At 36.9% G+C, this 27,118-nt stretch overlaps 2 protein-coding genes across 2 annotated transcripts in view; one reads left to right on the top strand and one right to left on the bottom strand.

Moving 5' to 3' along the window:
• Positions 1-27,118, bottom strand: part of CTNNA3 (catenin alpha 3) — a 1,729,751-nt gene that overhangs the window by 923,310 nt on the left and 779,323 nt on the right.
• LRRTM3 (leucine rich repeat transmembrane neuronal 3) overlaps positions 14,536-27,118 on the top strand; it is a 185,357-nt gene continuing 172,774 nt past the window's right edge. Inside the window, exons 1-2 of the mRNA XM_036828187.1 lie at positions 14,536-15,052; positions 15,399-16,930. Of these exons, the coding sequence (XP_036684082.1) occupies positions 15,049-15,052; positions 15,399-16,930 (1,536 nt within the window). The 5' untranslated portion in view covers positions 14,536-15,048. The remainder of the gene's footprint in view (positions 15,053-15,398; positions 16,931-27,118) is intronic.

The raw sequence follows: 27,118 nt of genomic DNA, 5'->3' as shown, positions 1-27,118 counted from the left end.
ACTGTTGCATCCCCAGTACCAAGAATGGTATAAGAGCTTGATAAATATTCACTGAATAAATAAATTCTCAACCCAGTACCAGATAAAGAAATTTTATTTTTATGAGAAATGCATGGCATTTACTTCCAAGGACTCAGTCAGTTTCTGCCTGAATCACAATTTTGCCACATGGGGGCTCTGCTGTGAGCCACAGGAGATTCCTAAGCATTCCCCACACTCTTAAGGGAAGTAATTTTCAATCAGGATTAAAAGTATTTACGTTACAGAGAAGGGTTCTCCAGCCCAGTTTAAGAAAGTCCCCAAATAGATTGAAATATTTTCGTGTAACATAAGGACCCACAGCTCCTATTCGCTGCTACTACACTGTCAACCTACGTAAAATTTCTTTTCTTTTCTTTCTTTTTTCTTTTTTTTTTTTCAGAATTTCTTTTCTATCAGAAGTTTAAAATCTCTTAGGTCTGCAGCATAAAACCAAAAAACAACAGACATTGTTTCAGAAACAAAAACAGAACTAACCAATGGAATATTAACCTTTTTTATCCAAATCAAGATTTCTATCGTCTTTCCCCACCTGGGGATTAGGAGATTCAATTCTTTTTTTTTTTTTTTTTGAATTTTATTTATTTTTTTACACAGCACATTCTTATTAGACATCAATTTTATACACATCAGTGTATACATGTCAATCCCAATCACCCAATTCATCACACCACGCTGCCCACCACCCCGCTGCTTTCCCCCTCTTGGTGTCCATATGTTTGCTCTCTACATCTGGGTCTCAATTTCTGCCCTGCAAACTGGTTTACCTGTACCATTTTTCTAGGTTCCACATATATGCATTAATACATGATATTTCTTTTTCTCTTTCTGACTTACTTCACTCTGTATGACAGTCTCTACATCCATCCATGTCTCTACAAATGACACAATTTCGTTCCTTTTTATGGCTGAGTAATATTCCATTGTATATATGTACCACTTCTTCTTTATCCATTCGTCTGTAGCTGGACACTTAGGTTGCTTCCATGACCTGGCTATTGTAAATAGTGCTGCAATGAACATTGGGGTGCATGTGTCTTTTTGAATTATGGTTTTCTCTGGGTATATGCCCAGTAGTGGGATTGCTGGGTCATATGGTAATTCTATTTTTAGTTTTTTAAGGAACCTCCATACTGTTCTCCATAGTGGCTGTATCAATTTACATTCCCACCAACAGTGCAAGAGGGTACTCTTTTCTCCACACCCTCTCCAGCATTTATTGTTTGTAGATTTTCTGATGATGCCCATTCTACTGGTGTGAGGTGATACCTCGCTGTAGTTTTGATTTGCATTTCTCTAATAACTAGTGATGTTGAGCAGCTTTTCATGTGCTTCTTGGCCACCTGTATGTCTTCTTTGGAGAAATGTCTATTTAGGTCTTCTGCCCATTTTTGGATTGGGTTGTTTGTTATTTTAATATTGAGCTGCATGAGCTGTTTATATATTTTGGAGATTAATCCTTTGTCCGTTGATTCGTTTGCAAATATTTTCTCCCATTCTGAGGGTTGTCTTTTCGTCTTATGGTTTCCTTTGCTATGCAAAAGCTCTGAAGTTTCATTAGGTCCCATTTGTTTATTTTTGTTTTTATTTCCATTACTCTAGGAGGTGGATCAAAAAAGATCTTGCTGTGATTTATGTCAAAGAGTGTTCTTCCTATGTTTTCCTCTAAGAGTTTTATAGTGTCCAGTCTTACATGTAGGTCTCTAATCCATTTTGAGTTTATTTTTGTGTATGGTGTTAGTGAGTATTCTACTTTCATTCTTTTACATGTAGCTGTCCAGTTTTCCCAGCACCACTTATTGAAGAGACTGTCTTTACTCCATTGTATAACCTTGCCTCCTTTATCATACATCAGTTGACCGTAGGTGCGTGGGTTCATCTCTGGGCTCTCTATCTTGTTCCATTGATCTATGTTTCTGTTTTTGTGCCAGTACCATATTGTCTTGATTACTATAGCTTTGTAGTATAGTCTGAAGTCAGGGAGTCTGATTCCTCCAGCTCCATTTTTATTATTCAAGACTGCTTTGGCTATTCGGGGTCTTTTGTGTCTCCATACAAATTTTAAGATTTTTTGTCCTAGCTCTGGAAAATATGCCATTGGTAATTTGATAGGGATTGCATTGAATCTGTAGATTGCTTTGGGTAGTATAGTCATTTTCAAAATATTGATTCTTCCAATCCAAGAACATGGTATATCTCTCCATCTGTTGGTATCATCTTTAATTTCTTTCATTAGTGTCTTATAGTTTTCTGCATACAGGACTTCTGTCTCCCTAGGTAGGTTTGTACCTAGGTATTTTATTCTTTTTGTTGCAGTGGTAAATGAGAGTGTTTCCTTAATTTCTCTTTCAGATTTTTCATCATTAGTGCATAGGAATGCAAGAGATTTCTGTGCATTAATTTTGTATCCTGCAACTTTACCAAATTCATTGATTAGCTCTAGTAGTTTTCTGGTGGCATCTTTAGGATTCTCTATGTATAGTATCATGTCATCTGCAAACAGTGACAGTTTTACTTCTTCTTTTCCAATTTGTATTATTTTATTTCTTTTGCTTCTCTGATTGCTGTGGCTAGGACTTCCAAAACTATGTTGAATAACAGTGGTGAGAGTGGACATCCTTGGCTTCTTCCTGATCTTAGAGGAAATGCTTTCAGTTTTTCACCATTGAGAATGATGTTTGCTGTGGGTTTGTTGTATATGGCCTTTATTATGTTGAGGTAGGTTCCCTCTATGCCCACTTTCTGGAGAGTTTTTATCATAAATGGGTGTTGAATTTTGTCAAAAGCTTTTTCTGCATCTATTGAGATGATCATATGGTTTTTCTTCTTCAATTTGGTAACATGGTGTATCACATTGATTGATTTGCATATATTGAAGAATCCTTGCATCCCTGGGATAAATCCCACTTCATCATGATGTTTGATCCTTTTAATGTGTTTTTGGATTCTGTTTGCTACTATTATGTTGAGGATTTTTGCATGTATATTCATTTGTGATATTGGTCTGTAATTTTCTTTTTTTGTAGTATCTTTGTTTGGTTTTGGTATCAGGGTGATGGTGGCCTCACAGAATGAGTTTGGGAGTGTTCCTTCCTCTGCAATTTTTTGGAAGTGTTTGAGAAGGATGGTGTTAGCTCTTCTCTAAATGTTTGATAGAATTCACCTGTGAAGCCATCTGGTCCTGGACTTTTGTTTGTTGGAAGATTTTTAATCACAGTTTCAATTTCATTACTTGTGATTGGTCTGTTCATATTTTCTATTTCTTCCTGGTTCAGTCTTGGAAGGTTATACCTTTCTAAGAATTTGTCCATTTCTTCCAGGTTGTCCATTTTATTGGCATACAGTTCCTTATAGTAGTCTCTTAGGATGCTTTGTATTTCTGCAGTGTCTGTTGTAACTTCTCCTGTTTCATTTCTAATTTTATTGATTTGAGTCCTCTCCCTCTTTTTCTTGGTGAGTCTAGCTAGTGGTTTATCAATTTTGTTCATCTTCTCAAAGAACCAGCTTTTAGTTTTATTGGTCTTTGCTATTGTTTTCTTTGTTTCTATTTCATTTATTTCTGTTCTGATCTTTATGATTTCTTTCCTTCTGCTAACTTTGGGTTTTGTTTGTTCTTCTTTCTCTAGTTCCTTTAGGTGTAAAATTAGATTGTTTGAGATTTTTCTTGTTTCTTGAGGTAGGCTAGTATAGCTATAACCTTCCCTCTTAGAACTGCTTTTGCTGCATCCCATAGGTTTTGGATCATTGTGTTTTCATTGTCATTTGTCTCTAGGTATTTTTTGGTTTCCTCTTTGATTTCTTCAGTGATCTCTTGGTTATTTAGTAACGTATTGTTCAGCCTCCATGTGTTTGTGTTTTTTACGTTTTTTCCCCTGTAATTCATTTCTAATCTCATAGCATTGTGGCCAGATAAGATGCTTGATATGATTTCCATTTTCTTAAATTTACTGAGGCTTGATTTGTGACCCAATACGTGATCTATCCTGGAGAATGTTCCATGTGCACTTGAGAAGAAAGTGTAATCTGCTGTTTTGGGATGGAATGTCCTATAAATATCAATTAAATCTATCTGGTCTACTGTGCCATTTAAAGCTTCTGTTTCCTTATTTATTTTCATGTTGGTTGATCTGTCCATTGGTGTAAGTGAGGTGTTAAAGTCCCCCACTATTATTGAATTACTGTCGATTTCCTCTTTTATACTGTTAGCAGTTGCCTTATGTATTGAGGTGCTCCTATGTTGGGTGCATATATATTTATAATTTTTATATCTTCTTCTTGGATTGATCCCTTGATCATTATGTAGTGTCCTTCCTTGTGTTTTGTAACATTCTTTATATTAAAGTCTATTTTATCTGATATGAGTATTGCTACTCTAGCTTTCTTTTGATTTCCATTTGCATGGAATATCTTTTTCCATCCCTGGACTTTCAGTCTGTATGTGTCCCTAGGTATGAAGTGGGTCTCTTGTAGATAGCATATATATGGGTCTTGTTTTTGTATCCATTCAGCAAGCCTGTGTCTTTTGGTTGGAGCATTTAATCCATTCACGTTTAAGGTAATTAGCAATATGTATGTTCCTATGACCATTTTCTTAATTGTTTTGGGTTTGTTTTTGTAGGTCATTTTCTTCTCTTGTGTTCCCCACTTAGAGAAATTCCTTTAGCATTTGTTGTAGAGCTGATTTGGTGGTGCTGAATTCTCTTAGCTTTTGCTTGTCTGTAAAGTTTTTGATTTCTGCATCAAATCTGAATGAGATCCTTGCCAGGTACAGTAATCTTGGTTGTAGATTCTACCCTTTCATCACTTTAGGTATATCATGCCACTCCCTTCTGGCTTGTAGAGTTTCTGCTGAGAAATCAGCTGTTAACCTTATGGGAGTTCCCTTGTATGTTATTTGTCGTTTTTCCCTTGCTGCTTTCAATAATTTTTCTTTGTCTTTGATTTTTTCCAATGTGATTACTATGTGTCTCGGCATGTTTCTCCTTGGGTTTACCCTGTATGGGACTCTGCGCTTCCTGGACTTGGGTGGTTATTTCCTTTCCCATGTTAGGGAAGTTTTCGACTATAATCTCTTCAAATATTTTCTCGGGTTCTTTCTCTCTCTCTTCTCCTTCTGGGACCCCTATAATATGAATGTTGTTGCGTTTAATGTTCTCCCAGAGGTCTCTTAGGCTGTCTTCATTTCTTTTCATTCTTTTTTCTTTATTCTGTTCTGCAGCAATGAATTCCACCATTCTGTTTTCCAGGTCACTTATCCATTCTTCTGCCTCAGTTATTCTGCGATTGATTCCTTCTAGTGTAGTTTTCATTTCAGTTATTGTATTGTTCATCTCCGTTTGTTTGTTCTTTAATTCTTCTAGGTCTTTGTTAAACATTTCTTGCATCTTCTCAATCTTTGCCTCCATTCTTTTTCCGAGGTCCTGGATCATCTTCACTATCATTATTCTGAATTCTTTTTCTGGAAGGTTGTCTATCTCCACTTCATTTAGTTGTTTTTCTGGGGTTTTATCTTGTTCCTTCATCTGGTACATAGACCTCTGCCTTTTCATCTTGTCCTTCTTTCTGTGAATGTAGTTCTTCTTGCTTCTCCTGTCTGCCCTCTGGTGGATGAGGCTATCTAAGAGGCTTGTGCAAGTTTCCTGATGGGAGGCTCTGGTGGTGGCTAGAGCTGACTGTTGCTGTGGCGGTCAGAGCTCAGTAAAACTTTAATCTGTTTGAATGCTGATGGGTGGGGCTGGGTACCCTCCCTGTTGGCTGTTTGGCCTGAGGCAGCCCAACCCTGGAGCCTACCTGGGCTCTTTGGTGGCACTAATGGCAGACTCTGGGAGGGTTCCCGCCAAGAAGTACTTTCCAGAACTTCTGCTGCCAGTGTCCTTGTCCCCACGGTGAGCCATAGCCACCCCCGCCTCTGCAGGAGACCCTCCAACACTAGCAGGTAGGTCTGGTTCAGTCTCCTCGGGGGTCACTGATCCTTCCCTGGGGTCCTGATGCGCACACTACTTTGTGTGTGCCCTCCAAGTGTGCAGTCTCTGTTTCCCACAGTCCTGTCAAAGTCCTGCAATCAAATCCCACTAGGCTTCAAAGTCTGATTCTCTATGAATTCCTCCTCCCGTTGCTGGACCCCCAGGTTGGGAAGCCTGACGTGCGGCTCAGAACCTTCACTCCAGTGGGTGGACTTCTGTGGTATAAGTGTTCGCCAGTCTGTGAGTCACCCACCCAGCAGTTATGGGATTTGATTTTACTCTGATTGCGCCCCTCCTACCGTCTCACTTTGGCTTCTCCTTTGTCTTTGGATGTGGGGTATCTTTTCTGGTGTGTTCCAGTGTCTTCCTGTCGATGACTGTCCAGCAGCTAGTTGTGATTCTGGTGTTCTCACAAGAGGGAGTGAGAGCACATCCTTCTACTCTGCCATCTTGGTTCAGGGTCTGGATTTAATTCTTAATGCTAACGTATTTGTCAGGAAGGCAAATTTTAAAATATACTAGTGTACCCATTGAAACTATTACACATAATGCTTTAAAAGTACAATAGAAAATCTATAGACTGAATGTTTGTGTTCCACCTCCACCAAATCATATGTTGAAACCTAATCCCCAAAGTGATGGTATTTGGAGGTGGAACCTTTGGGAGGTGATTAGGTGAATGGGATAGATAAGTGCCCTTAGTAAAGAGGCCCTTGAGAGCTCCCTTGCCACTTAAGCTATGTGAAGTTCTAGAGAGAAGATGGCAGTCTGTGAAGCAGGAGGCAGGAATGCAATCTCACCAGATATGGAATCTGACCACATCTTGATCTTGGATTTCCCAGCCTCCAGAACTGTGAGAAATACATTTCTGTTGTTTATAAGCCACCCAATCTATCACATTCTGTTATAATAGCCCAAATGGACTAAGACAGAAAATTTTCTTTAAAAAAAAACTTGTACATCAGAACATATGTAAAGCAAATATAGCCAAATGTTTATTATTATACCATTTAAATAATATTGACTTTATATTCAAAGCACAGCCATACAATCATTCAAAGTAAAACATCAAATATTAAGTGCAAATTTGGTTAAGAGACTTTTATAGTTACTCTAAAACTCCTTTGTTCTACTGTGAGAAATCATAAGAATTTTGGGTATATATATAGGACTATAAATTTTACAATGTGGCTCTGGTGCCACATGTTCCTTCATGGAGTTTGTTCCAGATGAAAAGTTAGAAAACTGATTTCTCTCAATAAAATGACTACAAATGAATTTTGATGGCTGTTCTCTTAAAAGTAATTTTTTTGAGCCTCTGTTAGAAGAATATCCCAATATTAATATAAAAATTAGCAGGTTTGTTTAGCAAGGAACAATATCAAATAATTGCTTTTGATGACTATGGGCAAAAAAGCAAGTGCAGTGGAAAGGGAAGAACAGAAATACTAGTAAATATGAATGGTAAACCAACCGAGACTTATGACACCTTAACTTTAATTATTGCTCCGAAAACTTGCTATTTGACCCATTACTGTATTCCCTGGTAATACAAACAGCACAAAACAGAAATACATATTTTCCTTCAAGTTCTAAGTCTCACATTACTCAAAAGTTAATACAAGTCTTAAATTTGCTACCAAGAGTGAATAGATGCCCCAAGTATCAATTTGGGGCTGGATATCCTGCTTAAATTAATGAATGGACTCTTGCTCAACATGTATGCCATTAAAACTTACTCCTTACAAGTTAAATGATACGGGGAAAGCAATCAACTGAATGTAAAACATGGAACAAGCTACAGTTCAAATGACCTGGTACCTCCCAATAAATTGATGGCATTAAAAAATTAGAGAGACTTCAGAAACATGAAAACCAAATGCGATATTTGGGCTTCACTTAGGTCTTGACCATAAACCAGCTTTAAGAACTTATCGTTGGGCTTCCCTGGTGGTGCAGTGGTTAGGAATCTGCCTGCCAATGCAGGGAACACGGGTTCCAGCCCTGGTCTGGGAGGATCCCACATGCCGCGGAGCAGCTAAGCCCGTGCGCCACAACTACTGAGCCTGCGCGTCTGGAGCCTGTGCTCCGCAACAAGAGAGGCTGCGATAGTGAGAGGCCCGCGCACCGCAATGAAGAGTGGCCCCCACTCGCCGCAACTAGAGAAAGCCCTCGCAGAGAAACGAAGACCCAACACAGCCATAAATAAATAAATAAATAAATAAATAAATGATTTAAAACAAAGAAAAAAAAAGAACTTATCGTTAAATATGTTAGGTGTTCTAATGCTAGATGGTTAAATTAAAAGTCTTTACTGGTTAGAATTAAATACTGAAATACACACACACACACACACACACACACACACACACACACACACATATGTAAAATGACATGATTTCTGAGATTTGCTTTTAAAATACTCCAGAAAGAAAAAAAACAAAAAGTGTGGGTGTGTGAGAAGGAAGGTGGGGATAGGTGGAACAAAATTAGTAAAATATTGATAATTGTTAATGTTTATTATACTATACTCTCTACTTTTGTGTATGTTTTGAAATTTCCACTAAAAAAAAAATAAAAATAATTGTTTTCTCAAAGTCATGTAGTCTTTTTCAATCTTCAGAAGTCTACCAATAAGTGTTACACTTTAAGAGTTTGTTATTTTTCCCTATCCTCAAATTTAGCTTAGGGCTACTTCTGTAGGAAGAAAAAGTGAGGAATGCAATAAAACCTGAGAGTATGGATTGATGCTGCAGCATAAATGTATCTTTAGGTGAGGGAAAGGGAGATGTGTTGGATAATCTTGTAGGTCTCATTCATCTGAACTTGCCTCATTCGAAAAAGATACTGAAAAACCACTTTAATGGTCAGACCTGGAAATTTCTTCATCCATTTATCTAAGTCAGACATCTTCACTTATAACCATATGTGACCAGACAGGGTTTTTAATGGAGCCCTTGAAGCAAGCAGATGGAAACCAAGGATATTTCAGAGACATGTTAATGCCTCGATGGAAGATCAGAATATAGTTATAAATGTACAAATGCATTTGAGTATTCTAACCAACTAGAAATGAAGAAAATAAAATTTCCATAGCTGTAGGGACTCTATAGCAGCATTCTGACTATCTTATTACATGATAGGGTAGCTGAGTCAAAAACATTAAGGTCTTTACATCTAGATTACATGCACTTATTGGTGAAAGCACTTTATGAGTTAGAATGTCAGTGATGTATGCTGTATAATAAATGGTTGTGGTATTAAAACTGTTGTAGAAAGGGAATACTGAGAATTTTTTTTTTATAATATTAGTAAATTCTGACTCTGCCCTTGGTCATGTTAGTGACCCTTGATATATGTTTGTTCCAGTATATGCTCATGACCAGAGCACCTAGACAGAATTCAAAGAAAAATTAATTTTCTCACAGGTACACTGATTTCAGAAATATTTTGTAGCACTTTATAGTCTACAATGTATTTACATATAAATTATGGAACTCGATCCTAAATAAAAACTTTAGAGATTCAGAGCACAGGTTTTATGAGTACTATTTTGCAGATAAGCAAACTGAGACCCTAAGAAGACTGGTCAGAATCAGTTCCAAATTCCAAATGTCAACTGGCATATGCAATAAAAAATATGTGTCATTCTCTAAATTATTCTAGAAAAACATTTTGGATTTCCTGAATTCGTTTTCTAAAACTCTTAGTCCACATGTTCCCATATCTGGTCTTATGTAATTTTCAGTTTTCATCAAAGCTTTTGATTCCATTGTCTTCTAAGACCATTTGCAAAGATGTTGCCACTGTCCAGACCATCTGAATAGAAATCCATGTTGCTATTGTTAGTGCCTAATTCTGCTAATCATTTTACAAAATATTTTAAAATACATCATGGTTCTTTGAGGCCTAATAACAAGACGATGTTTGCAAAAATTAAAGTCTCACAAAACTGAAGAACGTTGAGAACCAAATTCAAACAAAATTCAAATGTGTTGAACTCTTGATGTTATTCCCCAAACTTGACCTACAGAAGCAGTTGATGGCTGTACCATCCCTCCAGTTGCTCAGCCCATAAAACTAGCAGTCATCTTTAATTTCTCTCTTTATCTCATACCTTCACTTCTAATCCATTAAAAAACTCCTATTGGTTTTACCTAAACATGAATCTAGAATCTAACCAATTCTCACCACTTCCACTGTTACCATACTGGCCCAAGCTGCAATCAACTCTCTTGATTGGTATTATAACCTCCTTACTGGCTTCCCTTACTACTCCTTACTACTCTTGTCCCTTCAGAGTATATTCCCTCTCTGACTTCATCTCCAATTACTCTCCCGCTTGCTCTCTCCACTCTAAGACTGACTGGCCTTTTTTCTAGTCAATGAACACACTATCTACTCCCACATGAGGGCCTTTGCACTGGCCACTCCCCATACATATTTAAGGTTAACAACCTCATCTCCTTCAAGGGTTGTTCAAGCCACTTTCTTAGTGGCCTTAATCATCCTATTTAAAACTGCAATCCACCTCACCCCTTCCACTCTTAATCTTCGCTATCTTTCTTACTTTTCTATAGTACACACTACCGAATAATATACTACTTATGTTTGTTTTTTATTGTCCATCTTACCCCTTCAGAATGTAAGCTTAGATCTTTTATAAAACTTATATCAGTTTTGTACATTGATCTTTTATAAAACTTATATCAGTTTTGTACACTGATATACTCTAAGTGTCTGGAACCGTGTCTAGGACTTAGTCGGTACCCAAACTGTTAAATAAATGAAATCTCTGAGAACAACCCATTGTTAAGATATCAGTATATCCACTTTAAGCCCTGATTTTCTAAGTTTATATATGGCAATTCAGTTTCATATTAGACTGAAATTTGCCATTATATAAGTAAGATTGGATTTATTTACCCAATTTAAACAAAATATGTCAAGCTATTTGAAGTACTATCAGTGCAATTAAAAAAAAGTCTTTAGATACATGACACTACATTCCATAAGTATATAAATCATTAAGGCCCTAGATTCATTGGGGAAATTTAAGTTGTCAGGTAGTTTATGTTTTTTTTCTGTATGTGGTGTTAAGTGCAAAAGAATTTGCTAAATACATAATGTAGTATAATTTTGCTTCTTTTGAAAGGCAAGTAAGAAATAATCATCTTGCTGTAGTCAACAAGCAAAAGGAGAATAAACTTTAAAAAGTAACCAGCAAATTACTAAAATCTTTTAGAATATAAGGTTTTATTTTTCTTTTGAGAGATTACTCTATGTCTTGGGAGTGATTTCTGTAGCCTCAAGTATTCAGTCTGGTTTAGCATTGCACTGTTTTATTTTTGGACTTCTCTACTAGCCTCTTGAGTGGTCTTCCCTCTTCAGGCACTTCATTACCTTGAACCAGGATAGACCTGGTGGTGATACTGGCTTCAGGGCTAGTGCCAAAGCAGGAGCCATGCAGAGGGCCTGGAGTCAGACCCAATCCAAGAATGGCTACTGATTACTACTGAGGAAGAGATCAATAATCAGCATTAAGAGAAAATATCAATTTTGAGATCCAAAAGGTGAATGTGAAGTCAGCACTATGGAGCAAAATAAGATCAGAAGCCAAGGTACCAGGAAAATGTCTAAAAACTAAGGGCAAGGTGTGTGACGCAGCAGCAAATGTTATTCACCATAATTGATCCAAGAGGATTTCTCCCAGGAAAAGCATAGTGAGAGAATTACATTCTCAGTGGGCTCATCTGTGCTTCTGTCAGGGAAGGAGAGAAGAATAAGAAACACAAAGTTGACGGGGCCTCCGGCCATCCTAGAGCAGCCCTCTGCAGCTGTTAGGCAAAACAGACATCGGATAGCTACTTCCCTTGGAGAAGCAAGGATGGTGAAGAGAAAAATCAGAGCCTTTCAAGCAACAGAGATATGATAGAGGAGTTATAAATATGATTCCCTTTAGTCTTTTTTTTAATAGATACAAGTTGCCAAGCCCTATTTGGGATGTTAGATGATAAAAGTTGTAAAATGCCAAAGGGAATATTCAAACCTATATTTATTATTCTCATAAAATTTATGGTTTAACTATGAAGACAAGAGATGTCTACATGAAAAGTGAAGATCACTTGCTGACCATGTGAGTATTTCCGCTTCCCAGTTTCTTGCCTGATAACATATTTTTTAAGAACACTTTCTCCAAAATTGTATCCAATCTCACTGGCCAAGGAACTTTTCAGGGATCAATCCCATGTACACAAGACTAGCATTACATAACCAGTTTATCTTACATCAAATGTACCTGTGACCCCCATAAAAATGTATTTATTCAATAAATCTTTATTGAGCATCTATAATGTGCCAAGTGCTGTTGCAGGTTTCAGGGAAACTGAAGTAGACAAGACGTTGTCTTTATCCTCATAGAACCTATATCACAATGTCATAGATTTATATGTCCTCTCTTCCTACTAGGAGAAAATTTATTATTTTTATTCATTCCCTTACAGTGCATTTTTAAAACCAAGTTGTCCATCAGAGTCTGTTGATAAGTGTAGCCTCTTCCGTCCCCTTGAATCAAAATCTTCGGGGAGGGATTGGGAAATTTATCTTTTTAACAAGCTCTCTGGGGGCTTTATGCGCATTGACAGCATGAATAATTTGGGAGGAAACTGCCCTATTAATGGCATACTATCTGAGGAATTGGAAGATGTCTATGGGATCCCTTTTGATTATCGTGACTGTTACCAAGCTTCTCATCCTTAGAAGATATGAAAGCTCTCCAGGGTTTTCCACAGCCAATTCATCTAACTAAGACTAACACTTTTATTTTTTATAAAATTACCATTTATTTTTAAACAAAATGGTTTTCTCTGTGGAGCAGCTGTTACCATATTCTGCTCTGGGGAAGAAAATAATCGAACATTAATTCCTAGTTATGGTCCACTAGATACTCATGTTAAAGATAAAGTTGAGATGATGGAAATTTAGGAATTCTTCTCATCAAAGAAGGCAAGACTGAAAGTATCTCAGAAATCCACTGTAAACAATATAAAAAATATTCACTGAAGTAGTTCTTTGTGAGTAAATGAAAGTGAGTATACTCAATATTCAATACTAAATAACATGCAATACCAGCAAATACAGTAAAGTTGATATTGTTCAAATAACAGCTAACACAGGCTTATTATGTGCCACTTACTATTCTAAGTACTTCACAGATATTTAGATGACTTAATTCTCAAATCCTCTATGAAACGGAATTTTGTTATTATGCCCATTTTGTAGAAGAGAAAACTAATGCATAGAGAAGATAAGTAACCTAGTGAAGGTTACAGAGCTGGTAAAGTACAGCCAGGATTTGAACCTAGGTGCAAAAATTCATCCTCTTAATCATTAGACTAAGCTTCTCCTCTTTAGTTTTATGATTCTTGTTAGAAGACTCAAACCAAAGAAGTTTATGAAAACCTATTTTAGAAATCAACGATTTTATTTTATTACAGCTTCCCTGACACAGTGACTTAGGATAATTTTTATTTGGCTCATTTTAAAATGAAGATAAGAATGTTGTTGAAGCAGGATCATCTAGCAGTTAGAGGTGTAAGCGTAAGAGAGCTACGGTTCTAAATCTCAGTTCTGCCACTTGCGTGCTATATGACCTTGAGCAACTTACCTTTCCAAGTCTCAGTTTCCTCATCTTCAAAATGAAGGTTATAATGGGACCTACATCATAATATTGTTTACAGATAGAATAAGATAGCCCATTTAAAGCACTTAGAAAGTGCTCAATAAATATTACTAGTGTAATAAATAGTAACAGCATCAATAAACTGAACCAGATGATCTCTTGATTCTTGTACTCACACTAAATATGGCTTATTTCTCTTCTAATTAAGAAAATAAAATGACAGCAACCAAAACGACAAACCAAGTCATAAGCCATGAAACCAATTATGTCTTTTGTGGGAAAATCAGAAAGGTTATTGGACACCTTAGTTTATATGTCATTAGTCATCCTCTCTACTCCAAAATGTATGTGTTCTAGCATCCTGAGACACCTTGTATAATACAATCACTGTGACTCCAAGAGGTCAAATGGGCAGGCAGTTAATGCTTCTCTGTGAAAAGCTCAATAATTCATTTTATAAATTTCAGTTCAAAGCTACTTTGAGGCTAAGAAAAATTGACATTTGGTCTGTGAACTTAATGTCAAGCTCAAGAAAAACTCTGGGCAGCGCATGTTTAGCGATTAAGTGGATGCAGACAATAAAGACGTTGCCAAATTGTAAAACAAGACTTGGAAATTACAGAAAATGTTGCTAGTTATTGATTACGGTGACCATTCAGGTCCTACTGAGCCACCCAAAAGAATCATTCATTTTCCAGCAGAAAGCCTGCTCATTTGCAAGATAAAAGAGAGACATTTCTGCACATGCCCATAATGTTCTTCACCACTGGGGGCAGCTTTACATAAGACTGCATTCACTAAAACCAAAGCAACAGTCCGAGCAGCTTTCAGAATGACAGTCTGCAGAAGTGAGCTGAGCGTGGTGTGCAGGGTACGGGGCTCTCCTGCCTTCTGGGCTCCAACGCAGCGCTGTGGCTGAAGTGGGTGCTCGCCACCAGAAATGCTGGGCTATGGGATACAGATGTGGCAGCTCAGGTAGCCTCATGTTGCCTGGAGGAATACATCTTGCTTTCCGATAAGAAGAAATTGTAGAAGCCAGTTTTTTTTTCTTTTTTTTTTACACACCCCCCTCCAAAATAAACTGTAAAGATGCAAAAACGTAATATTCATGAAGATCCTATTACCTAGGAAGATTTTGATGTTTTGCTGCAAATGCGGTGTTGGGATTTATTTGTTCTTGGAGTGTTCTGCGTGGCTGGCAAAGAATAATGTTCCAAAATCGGTCCATCTCCCAAGGGGTCCAATTTTTCTTCCTGGGTGTCAGCGAGCCCTGACTCACTACAGCGCAGCTGACAGGGGCTGTCATGCAAGTGGCCCCCTAAGCCAAAGCAAAGACCTAAGGACGACCTTTGAACAATACAAAGGATGGGTATGTTTTGTCATTTTTCTTCTTTTCTTCTTAAAAAAACAAAAACAAAAAATACACTAATCTGTATATTAATTCTGCCTTAATTATCGTAGAGATTACCTTGCTCTGCTCTAAGACTATAAATTCAATTGCTTAGTTGCCATGTTTCCTTGCTTAACTATTAAAAAAAAAAAAAAGCCTAAAGACAATTCTCTTTAAATTATAAGGAGATGATATTTGATGTTAAATGTTTTTATCTAGATTTAAATTTCTAAAAAAGAAAATACATGCTTATTTTTGCTTGATTAATAAATAAATGAATTCTTTTTTTGGGGGGATAACTTTTCTAAGTTGTTTTTATTTCCAGGTTTCAATGTAATTAGGCTACTGAGCGGATCAGCTGTAGCACTGGTTATAGCCCCCACTGTCTTACTGACAATGCTTTCTTCTGCCGAACGAGGATGCCCAAAGGGCTGTAGGTGTGAAGGCAAAATGGTATATTGTGAATCTCAGAAATTACAGGAGATACCCTCAAGTATATCTGCTGGTTGCTTAGGTTTGTCCCTTCGCTATAACAGCCTTCAAAAACTTAAGTATAATCAATTTAAAGGGCTCAACCAGCTCACCTGGCTGTACCTTGACCATAACCATATCAGCAATATTGATGAGAATGCTTTTAATGGAATACGCAGACTCAAAGAGCTGATTCTGAGTTCCAACAGAATCTCCTATTTTCTCAACAATACCTTCAGACCTGTGACAAATTTACGGAACTTGGATCTGTCCTATAATCAGCTGCATTCTCTGGGATCGGAACAGTTTCGAGGTTTGCGAAAGCTGCTGAGTTTACATTTACGATCTAATTCCCTGAGAACCATCCCAGTGCGAATATTCCAGGACTGCCGCAACCTGGAACTTTTGGACCTGGGATATAACCGGATCCGAAGTTTAGCCAGGAATGTCTTTGCAGGCATGATCAGACTCAAAGAACTTCACCTGGAGCACAATCAATTTTCTAAGCTCAATCTGGCCCTTTTTCCAAGGTTGGTGAGCCTTCAGAACCTTTACTTGCAGTGGAATAAAATCAGTGTCATAGGACAGACCATGTCCTGGACCTGGAGCTCATTACAAAGGCTTGATTTATCAGGCAATGAGATCGAAGCTTTTAGTGGACCTAGTGTTTTCCAGTGTGTCCCAAATCTGCAGCGCCTCAACCTGGATTCCAACAAGCTCACATTTATTGGTCAAGAGATTTTGGATTCTTGGATATCCCTCAATGACATCAGTCTTGCCGGGAATATATGGGAATGCAGCAGAAATATTTGTTCCCTGGTAAACTGGCTAAAAAGTTTTAAAGGACTGAGGGAGAATACAATTATCTGTGCCAGTCCCAAAGAGCTGCAAGGAGTAAATGTTATCGACGCAGTGAAGAACTACAGCATCTGTGGCAAAAGTACCACGGAGAGGTTTGATCTGGCCAGGGCTCTCCCAAAGCCGACATTTAAGCCCAAGCTCCCCAGGCCGAAGCATGAGAGCAAACCCCCTTTGCCCCCCACCGTGGGAGCCACGGAGCCTGGCCCAGAGACCGAGGCTGACGCTGAGCACATCTCTTTCCATAAAATCATCGCAGGGAGCGTGGCCCTTTTCCTGTCTGTGCTCGTCATCCTTCTCGTTATCTACGTGTCGTGGAAGCGGTACCCTGCCAGCATGAAGCAGCTGCAGCAGCGCTCCCTCATGCGAAGGCACAGGAAAAAGAAAAGACAGTCCCTAAAGCAAATGACTCCCAGCACCCAGGAGTTTTATGTAGATTATAAACCCACCAACACGGAGACCAGCGAGATGCTGCTGAATGGGACGGGACCCTGCACCTATAACAAATCGGGCTCCAGGGAGTGTGAGGTATGAACCATTGTGATAAAAGCGCTCTTAAAAGCTGGGAAATAAGCGGTGCTTTACTGAACTCTGGTGACTATAAAGGGAATGTGGTGCCCCTCTCCCCACCCCTCTCCCTCTCACTTTGCTGGCAAGGTCCTTCCCTGTCCGTTTTAGTACATTCATAATACTGGTCATTTTACTTTCATACATAATTAACCCATTGAAATTTAAATACCACAATCAATGTGAAGCTTGAACTCTGCTTTAATATAATGCCTATTGTATAAGACCCTTCATTGATTCCATTAATGTCACACTTGTTTTAAGATAAAACTTCTTTCATTAAGTAATCCCTCACATCGGCAGTTATTCTCCTTCTGGCAAGACCAAATCTATAGTTCTAGAAGGTTTGCAGCTCATTGGCAAATCAAGGAAAAAGTGAATGATCCCAGGTACTTGGAGCCTGAAATGATTCTAGGAGAGGACTTGATTATAGAACATTTAGGGACAGCCTTAAAACAATGCCTAGCTTAAAAAGAAAACTGCAGGAAACTATCGAAATATGGTGCTCTGTTAAAGCAGCACCACGAGCAGTTTCCAGAGGTGTTTGAATTACAATAAAGCAAGCCTAGGGAAAACTGTCGAGAGGGTTAAAATGCTGCAAGTAGACAACTGTAAAATGTGAGGAGACAATAAAAATACAAAGTTTTAGACCTGAAGCCTTGTCTCTGAAACTCATCTCTGTATAATCAGACTAGAGGTTTCACTGTCAATTTCTTCTAGCCTCCACATTTCCAAAATAAGTAAATAAATGAATAAATAAATAAATAAAATAGGCAGGAGGCAGATTTCTCCACTGCTCTTCACCTTAAGGAGTTTTCAGAGATGAGGCTTGCAAATGGGAATGCAGCTTGCTAAATGCATGTGGTTGGAAGCTTACCAAAAATTCTCTTTCCAGCTCTTTTAAGGACCCTAACGTAGGGAGTGGAATTATGAGCTCTGTCTGTTCTTCTGTTTGGGATTTGTCAGGCTGTCCTGTTGTGTTCCACTCTATGCCAAGCACACACACCAGTCCCCTGATGACTGACACTTCATTCAGAGGTGTAAAGAGAACACATTCCAAGACACGCTTTCCACCACCGACAGCCTCGTTGAAAAGGATAGTTTTGACAACACCTTAATAAACGTATAAAATAAATCTTACAGGACAAAAGACCAACCCCATGGCAGTTGTCTTCTGCTTTTCTATTGCTGATGTTACAGTGTCCCCTTGTTCATCTATATTGTGAACTCCATTCATCAGTATGATTCTGTACAGACCCTGTTGGCAATCTGCAAGCTGCATGCATGTTTTTATGTCAGTGGTGAAAGTTTATTGCCTGCAGCACAAATATCACAGCTTCTGTATTTAAGTAACTTTGACCACAGTTCATTTAGATTTTAGAAGAATGTCGTTAGTCAGTATTCTCTTTCATCCTCCAAAACGAAGAATTCTATTATAGGAGCAAAAATCAGGAATTGCAACATTGAGCCCGTTTCATTTAATTTGGTTTCTCAAGCTTTATATCTTTAACCATGCCCCTGTTCTTTCAAAACAGAATCACTGCAGCGAAAAAGAAAAAGTAAATGGCTATTTTTACCAGCATTTTTATATAGTTTGGAGGCTTTTCATATTCTGAGAGGAAAAATCTAGGCAAGTCACCATGAGATATAATTGCAAAGAAGCCAGATTATAAAAATCATACTTTTATAAGCAATAAAGGAAAAGGAAAACCTCGAAAGTAGATTTCTCAAGGAACTGTACTTTGATTTTGATTAAATCTTAAAATAGATACCAGTTCTGAAAAGCATCATAGCTACAATATATTTGTCCATGAATAACTGTTGGATATACATTTATTAATGGCAAATAGTCACGGATTCCCAGTTGATTAATAACGCAGATACTTCCTTACAGTACAATGAATTGGATGACTGAAACTACAGCGATGTTTTTCACTGAAGTTGTAATTTCACATTTTTCATAAAATGTCAGTAAATACATATTCCATCTAAAAACAAAATTTTCTTTGGTCAGCCTCATTTTTACCTGTACTAAAGATGATTGTTTTAATTAAATGCAGTGTTAAAGTGAAAAAGCCCATTTTTATTCTTTGACTTGACCTTCTGCCTCATTTGTCATGGATACCAAATAAATTTAGGCAAGGCATATTTATATTTATATTTTGAAACTCTTGCAAATACTTGATACTGTGGTACTGCTAGTATACATAAAATATGTTTGCTGTATTAAAAGTGTTTCTAAAATTCAAAGCCACTTGGTGTGTTAAGATTACATGAATGACCAAAATTTTGAAGGTTGGTCATTTTTTAATGCCTAACTTTAACGACATATAAATTTAATAATAGAGAAGAACCAAAATAAAATCCCTTAGATTGTAAAAGCAATTTTGATTCAGTACATGGAATTACAAAAAAAAGTCTTTTCCCTCTCTTTGGGAATGAAGCTTCTTTAGTTCTCAGTACATAATTCTTGTAGGTTAGACAATCACTAGGTCACCACTATAAATTTAACAAAGCCAACTGGTGAATGAATGTTCTCCTTCTCAAAAGTCATCGTCCTCACCACCACCCCATGGCACTTTTTGGACTGCATACCATAAATCTATTCTCATAAGTATTTAAAAACTCATTGCATATTAGAAAAATATAATTGATATTTCATTTTCTATTCCAAATTTATATTAAGCGTCTGACTTTCCTCAAAGGTGACAACAGTTAAATAAACAGCCTGACCTGATGAAATACACAGCAGAGATGCATCAATGCAGAACGGATTCAGTCTTTGAATGCTTTACCAGAGAGAGAGGAAATACAGTTTAGTCTCTGAACTGTATGGGTTTTACCCCCAAATTTTTATGAGCCCCGGTACGCATAGCGCTACTGCAGCATAGAGTTAACAGTCCAAGTGCCAGTCTTCTAAGCAATAATTATGCAAGATATATTCCTTTTAAAAGAGTTTATATTTTCCAAGGATGTTGACATTACATCTTTTCAAAGAATTTAAACCATTTTTTCTTGATTTGGTGAGTCAACTGCCTAAATAGACAAACAGGCAATAGACTGTATATCTGTGGAGCATCAGTGACCTCCAGTGGCTCGTTAGACTAACCACAGCTACTCAAACATTTTATTTAGTTTTTCATCCTGAACCCTTATGTAAATGTGGTTTACAACATATGGTTTTCAATCCATGAATCAGATTTTAATTTTACTTAGTTCATCTCCCTTGGAAACATGGTTATAGTACAATTTTTTAAGCTATATTTTGTATATTGACTTATTTAGTAATGCCCAGAGGCCATAGAACTGGAACTAAGGGCTAGAAATAAGTGTCCAAAGATGAAGAGTGAGTAATAATGCAACAAAAATCGATAAGAAATATTTTTTAAAGTATTTATAATCATCGACATTGGCCAAATATTCTGATATTTTCATTAAGTGAGAATATTTTCCATAGGCAGGATACTGAAATATAATTTAATTTAAGTTGGGGAAAACAAATTTCAATATTAATACTGAAAGAACCAGCATCAGTTATTTACCAGTCAGGAGTGTCTGAGCTGTGGAGTGAGGGAGGCCTTCCCATCCAGCTCTAGAACTCTCCAGTTTGTTATCATGCCAGTGACCTGTGCTTTGCCCCAGTGCTCTCTCCCTCCCTCCCCCTTTTCAGTCAGCTGAACACTGTTCTATTAGGCTCTCTGACAATGATGTTACAGTCTAAGAGGTGATGATTCATAGATAATGAAATTATGCTCTCCTTCTGGGGAAGGATAATGCAGAGTCAGATTTGTAGATTTGGCAAGGATTTTTAGGATGCTGTAGGTGCATGAAATACCTTCTCTCCTCTTGACATTTACCAAGAAGAGAACTTAATAGTTTATTTAAAGTGTGGATTAGACTAGCATCAGAAACAGCATCAGGCCGTGAAGCCTAAGACGAAATGAGTTCCAGACATGACAAATGAGAACTGAGCCATGAGAAATGAAAAATTCAGAAACCGTGTTGCCTCTTTTATTCCCTTTTCCCTGGATTCTTATTAGAATCTGGATTTTATGCAAACCCATGGAATTTTGCTATACTTGTATTCTCTTAGCTACCTACATCAAAAATCAGAGGCAGCTGGAATAAACCATGAACACAAAAAGTAATATCAGTGGATTTTAATTACAAATGTAAGAGAAAGAGAACTGATGAAAGCCAAATAGGTTGTATTAAATGACTCTTGAAAACAAGTAAGATAATACACAGGTGAAAGTGAGACTTTCTAGAATCTAACCATAATAGCCTATAGAATTGGAACCACTTTTGCCTACTCTTCAAAATCATTGTTGATTTTTGCACAGTTGGGTAGAATACAGTAGAAATATTACAGAGAAAATCTACATAAAAAGAGATTATGATTCTTTTGATTTAAGGAACATATCATGCCCATGTAAATAATAGAGTATGGGCCTTAGATTCAGATTTCTCTGACACTTGCAAATCAAATAATCCCAGGGAAATTCCTTAGCTTTTCTGAACTTGAAGTTACTCATCTAAAATGGGCAAAATTACTGACTTCACATGGTTACTGGGAGGACAAAATGTGAGCAACACTTTGTAAACTCTGAAATGGCAACTATCTATTATTTTCAAAAAGCATTTAGTGAGATAAGCAGCTATGTGTGCCAGTGTTCTATGTTTGGCCTGGGTTAAAAAGACATTACTAACCTCTATGTAACAGAAGCCTAAATCCACTTTACATTAATATGAATTCTGAGACTTGGCAGTGAGTCTGTAACTTAATTTGTCTTTGACGTTTATTTTCCATAAAAAGTTTCTTCCACCCCATATCAATAATGACCGCAACGTACAATAAACATAAATAGACACCAACCAGAGCTTATCAAACTAAATCAAAATTCTAATTGGTCCCAAAAAAGATCATTATAGAAAAGGTTTTCAATTAACATAGGTTACTTGCCCTGCCCCTCTTCAGTATCACTATTTTGAGCCCTTGTCGACTTTATACCTTATAAATATAACATTTATGGCAAGATAACATCATTACTGAGCAAAAAGTAATTGCTTTTAACATGTTACAGTGGGATTAGCACATATTCCAGGTATCGATTACATGACATCTACTCTGTTGTTTCTTTTCCCCCAATGAAAGATTATCCAAAATTTCCTCCTAGTATAGAAATTATTATTGACTTTACCAGTTATTACTGTTGAAAATCACTGGATTAAAAAAAAAGTAGCATAAAAATACAAAGGCTTTTTTATGAGTTATAACCTATTCATTTATGCAAAATTAAATACTTAAGAGTACTCTTTTGGGGCCTTTCATCAAAAAAATGACCAGTGTAATCAAAAATCTCTCTCTACTGGATGTAGCTTTTCTTACCAAGTATGATGTAGCAGACGTATTTCCAAAATTCTTATAATTTAAGTAGAAAAACCATCCTCTTTGATAGCTGAGTTCCTATGAAATCTCTTGAGAACAGAGAGAGGATGATGGTTTTTCAGTGGAAAAAGCATTTTTTAATTTTATTCTGCTTTACCTTCATAGGATTATTGGTATATGTTCTTGAGTTAGGACTCCTGAACATGTGAGGAGAATTTCAGGAACACAGAGAGAACAAGACTATCTGGGTCACAATGTAAGACCAAGCAGAAGGAATCTATTTAAAAACTGTACTTTCTAATAGCAGAAACTCCAAATGCAATAATAATCCATTTTATTGGAAAAAAAGAGAGAAAAAAAGAAAAAGAGCTTCTCTCTTAACCTATCCAGCAAATGTTGTAATGCAAATTGATAACTTTTTTGATAATTCTTTATACCTTATTTTCAGGGACTCCCATTTCCCCCTGACCCAGGAAAAAATTTCAGTTATTCTTTTATTCCACTCTTAAATTGTTGTTCTCTACTTCCTATGTCACACAAAAAAGGTCTTGCCTCATATAAATCAACACAGTTGGTCATCTTACTCAAAGGAGCATCCTATCTTCAATAAAAAAAATTAGACCATAAAACAAGATGTAAGTCTGGCTGACCTTTCCCCCTTTTTGCTACAGCTTACAAACCACCTCTATAGTATCTTTTGATTTGCAGTAGAAGAAGGAAGAAATAGAGTTGAATTAACAATTAAATAACTCCTAGAAACAAAACATAAGACTTTGTGAATAGGAATACTCAACTATAGGTCATCAATCAGAAACACATATCAACAATCAGAATTTTGTTTTGCAGGGACGAAATGTAAATTTTGGGGGCCTCACGAATAAAATGATAAGGCAAAGACCACATTTAGCAAAGGCAATTTCTATTAAAGCTTCATTGCACTAATTACGTCTATCCAGGGTGTAAAATACATTTTGCCAGTAAAGAGCAAAGGACTTCAGTTAAGAATAAATCCTTATTCAGGACTCTTGGGGCTCAAACTTATTGATGAAGTGGGGGTAAAAAAGAAAATATTTTCAAACAGTGACGCTACAGTAGAGTGAAGCTATACTATCCAGTGGTGTTCATGGCTTCAACTGGGTGGTCCACACATGTAGCTAAAAAGTGCTTCTTGTCATTAAGTTTGATCTGTTGTACTCTCTGAAAGAAGGAACATGATTTTTGATGCGGTCAACCAGCATCTCACAAGAATGTTTAAAGGAAACTTGTAGGACATACCATGTTGATCTTGAAGTAGCTGAGTGACTTTAAAGTCTCTGATAAACCTGTGATAACTTACCACAGTGAAAGAAGTTTAAAAACTAACTTGGCACTTTAGGATCAGTGTTGGCTTGTTCTTCATCAGTTTATGAAAGGGATTCTGCATAATTTGTATGAAATTCTTTATGAAAGGGATTCTGCACAATTTGCATGAAATTTTAAAGTTAAAAGGTATAAATATTTGGTTGGAGTACTGCCATTTACCCTAAGGAAGGTTAGGTAACATCACTGAATTACAATTAAAATGGAATAATTAAAGATCTGTTTAATATGGCACAGGACATATTATATACATAAGTATTTTATGTTTTCCACCAAGCTAGACATGTTCTGGATGCTTAGGGGAAAAAAAGAATCCATGTCCTTCCTATAGGATTATTCACATTTTATCACATATTTGTTTATGTGTATGTGCATTTTTGTGTACTTGACTTATTATGTGCCAGGAATGTGTATATAGTTTTTTTTTTTTTAAATATAAGAACAGAGTCCTTACATTGACTCAATTCTCTGATAAATTTCATCCATTAATCTTAAATCTTGTCCCTCTTTATAGGACTGCCCTAAAATAATTCATACCCTACCCACACAAGGCTTCTCAAGCCAACTTATACACCTCCAGCTCCATTAGGAAATGATTTCCAGTAATTTACCATTAGGATATCCCTCCGCTAGTTAAATTCTGATCTGCTAGTGTAGTCATCTTCCCAGCCTGTGGCACTCACTCAAGCCTATTTTATGTCGTTAAAAGGCAACATGCACTTAGTCCTATGGACTTTTACAGGGAGGACTGAGTAATAAAATGTAAAAATCTACATATATTTTTATGGGCTTCACTTTGGTTGTTTTTATGGTTGAACACACAGAGATGTGCGGGGTCTTAGTTTACACTGAAATGCAAAACCATTAAGCTAGCTATAAATTAAAAAGAAAAGGTCAAGATAGAAAAAAAAAAATAGAGTCTAAAGATCATGTTATTTATTTCTTAATCTTAAAAATAATACTAAATAATGAACATCCTGTATTTCACTTTCCTGACATCTGTTTTACCCTCCACGTTTCCCATCATATTCTCGAATTTAAGCTTCCCATTTCTTACATTTTCCCACTTCTAACACGGAGGTTTCTTTTGTTTGTTTTTTAGTTGTTTTGTTTTGTTTTCTGCCTGCAGATCTTTTCCCAATGCTTTTGTTGTATCACTTTGCCTGCTTTTCTAGACTCCCCACTCAAATTTTGATCCTGTCAGAACGTCACAGGGTAATTCATCAGTTTTGTGATTGGAGTGATCGGACAAACGGACTGGGTTTGTCTCTAGAGTGCAATCTAGTCAAGTCTGGGATGTGTGCCTTCCGTCTTCCCTGCCTCCATTCCCATGCCTTTTCTCCACCTAGGATTATCCATACTGAAATTTCTGCATCCAGTGCTACCTAGGGCTCTCTTGGTTCCTTACTCCTTACCCAATATGTATCCCCAGATCTCAGCTAGCATCATTATCGATTCCAAGGACACTTACACCTAAATGGGGACAAAAACCTTTTGCTAAAGGTGAGAAAGTCATATACTAAGAGCAGGGGTTATGCTTCGAGGGCAAAAGTGCTTTGCAAGCACCTCTGAAATCATCCTACATAGATACCTCTATATTTTTCTCAAGCATGAAGTTGGGCCTTCCCAAAGGAACCAAGGCAGGACAAATAATCCATGTTTCATTCAGTAAACTATAGTTTGAGACATCTCTTCAGTGAATTACCATTATGCACAGGCTTTCTCCTTAGTTTTTCTCCACGGAGAGACAATATTGTATACAAGAAAGAACGTGGGCTATGGATCCAGGATGAACCAGTTTGAATTCTTGTTCTGGGACTTAATAACTGCAAAATCTTGAGTGTTAGCTTCTTCATCTTAAAAATAAAAATGTGTAAAATAATATAATCATCACAGGACTGTCACAACAGGGCAAAGAATCAGCATTTCTTGAATATTTTTATGTACTTTGTTTTGGCACATTGCATATATTATTTAATTTAATTATTTACTATAATACTCATAAAGATCCTATGATGATTAAATAAGATGACTTAGATGAACTCACTTAGTATAAAGCTTGGCACATAATCGTAACCTTCTCCTTCCCTTTATTAGCTCTAATTGCTAAAAATTTCAGTATAACAGAATGCTTTAATAGCTGTATTCCACTATCTATTTTTACATGGAATAACAAACAGATATCTGGCAGACTTTCAAGAAATAGAATCTTAACTGCCATAAGCTCAGGGGCAACTGGGAACATGATTAATACTGAAGAGTAATGTGGTACATAAGACCAAAGTCCTAAACCTCCCATCAAAGCCCAACTACATCTCTACCTTTATTTCCACATTATTCCCCATGCTCTAACACTGGCCAGTTACTGAAGTGCTTTCCTACCTCTGTGCTTTTGCTCAAGCTATTTCCTTTGTGAGAAATGACTTTCCTCTCCCTTCCAAGTCCTCCTGTCAATCTCTGAGTCTTCTTATAACAGATCCAACTCAAATTCCACTCACTCTAGAAGTCTTCTTAATCTTGCTTGCCCTTCCCTGTTTTCCATGATATTTTGTATGTCTATTGGAGACAATATCACAGGCTGCCTTATGTTAGCGTTATTAATGTGTTTTCATACCCTTTTTGAGGAAAGGGACCGTCTCTTCTTTTCTTTCATCCAGTGGTGATTGGTTATAGACTTTTATTCATAGTGGATATCTGTTGAACTGATTTTCTGTTAATCATTATAAGGTTATTATCAACCTCATATTTATTTATATAGTCTGCATGTACATTTTGTTTTTATTTTATATGTACTTTCTCACATATAAAGTCTTCTCATTTATCAGTAAACTGATAAATGGTTTCAAAAATTTTTCTTACAATATATGGTTTTTAAGAATCATGTTCAGATTTAAGTTGCTTCTATGTTGTAAATAATCTAACAATAATTTTCTTTGATAGTTACCAAGGGTATGACCATTTTAGCTGGCATGTTTAAGTGACTAAGAGCTAAAAAAAATTGTGGGACAAAGAAAGAATATTTCATTCAAAGAATGAATACATCTTGATTTTAGTGAAGGTTGGGTAGTCAACTTTTGTTGTAAAAGCCATATATTTGTGACTGCTCCTTGCCCACCGCCTCTTGGGAAAGGTCCTTTTCTCTTTAGCTTCATATCTTCTCATCCCATGCCTAGTGCCACAAGGCTTCTGCTTCAGACACATTCCAAGGCCTCTCCTCTCTTCCCAAAGTGGCTACCCTACACTATCACAGAGACCAAGTCAGAGGTCTTTGGCTTTCTGATTATATACATTTTCAAAGTAACTATTCTACTGAAGGTTTCAAACATCAAATACTCAGAAGTTGACAATTAGAAATGCTCACTATTTGTTTACCTCCTGAACACTGATTTTGCAGAAGGCAC

Source organism: Balaenoptera musculus, chromosome 16, assembly GCF_009873245.2.
Source record: "Balaenoptera musculus isolate JJ_BM4_2016_0621 chromosome 16, mBalMus1.pri.v3, whole genome shotgun sequence".
In the NCBI taxonomy this organism is placed as follows: domain Eukaryota; kingdom Metazoa; phylum Chordata; class Mammalia; order Artiodactyla; family Balaenopteridae; genus Balaenoptera; species Balaenoptera musculus.
This window is presented reverse-complemented; position numbering and strand designations above follow the sequence as displayed.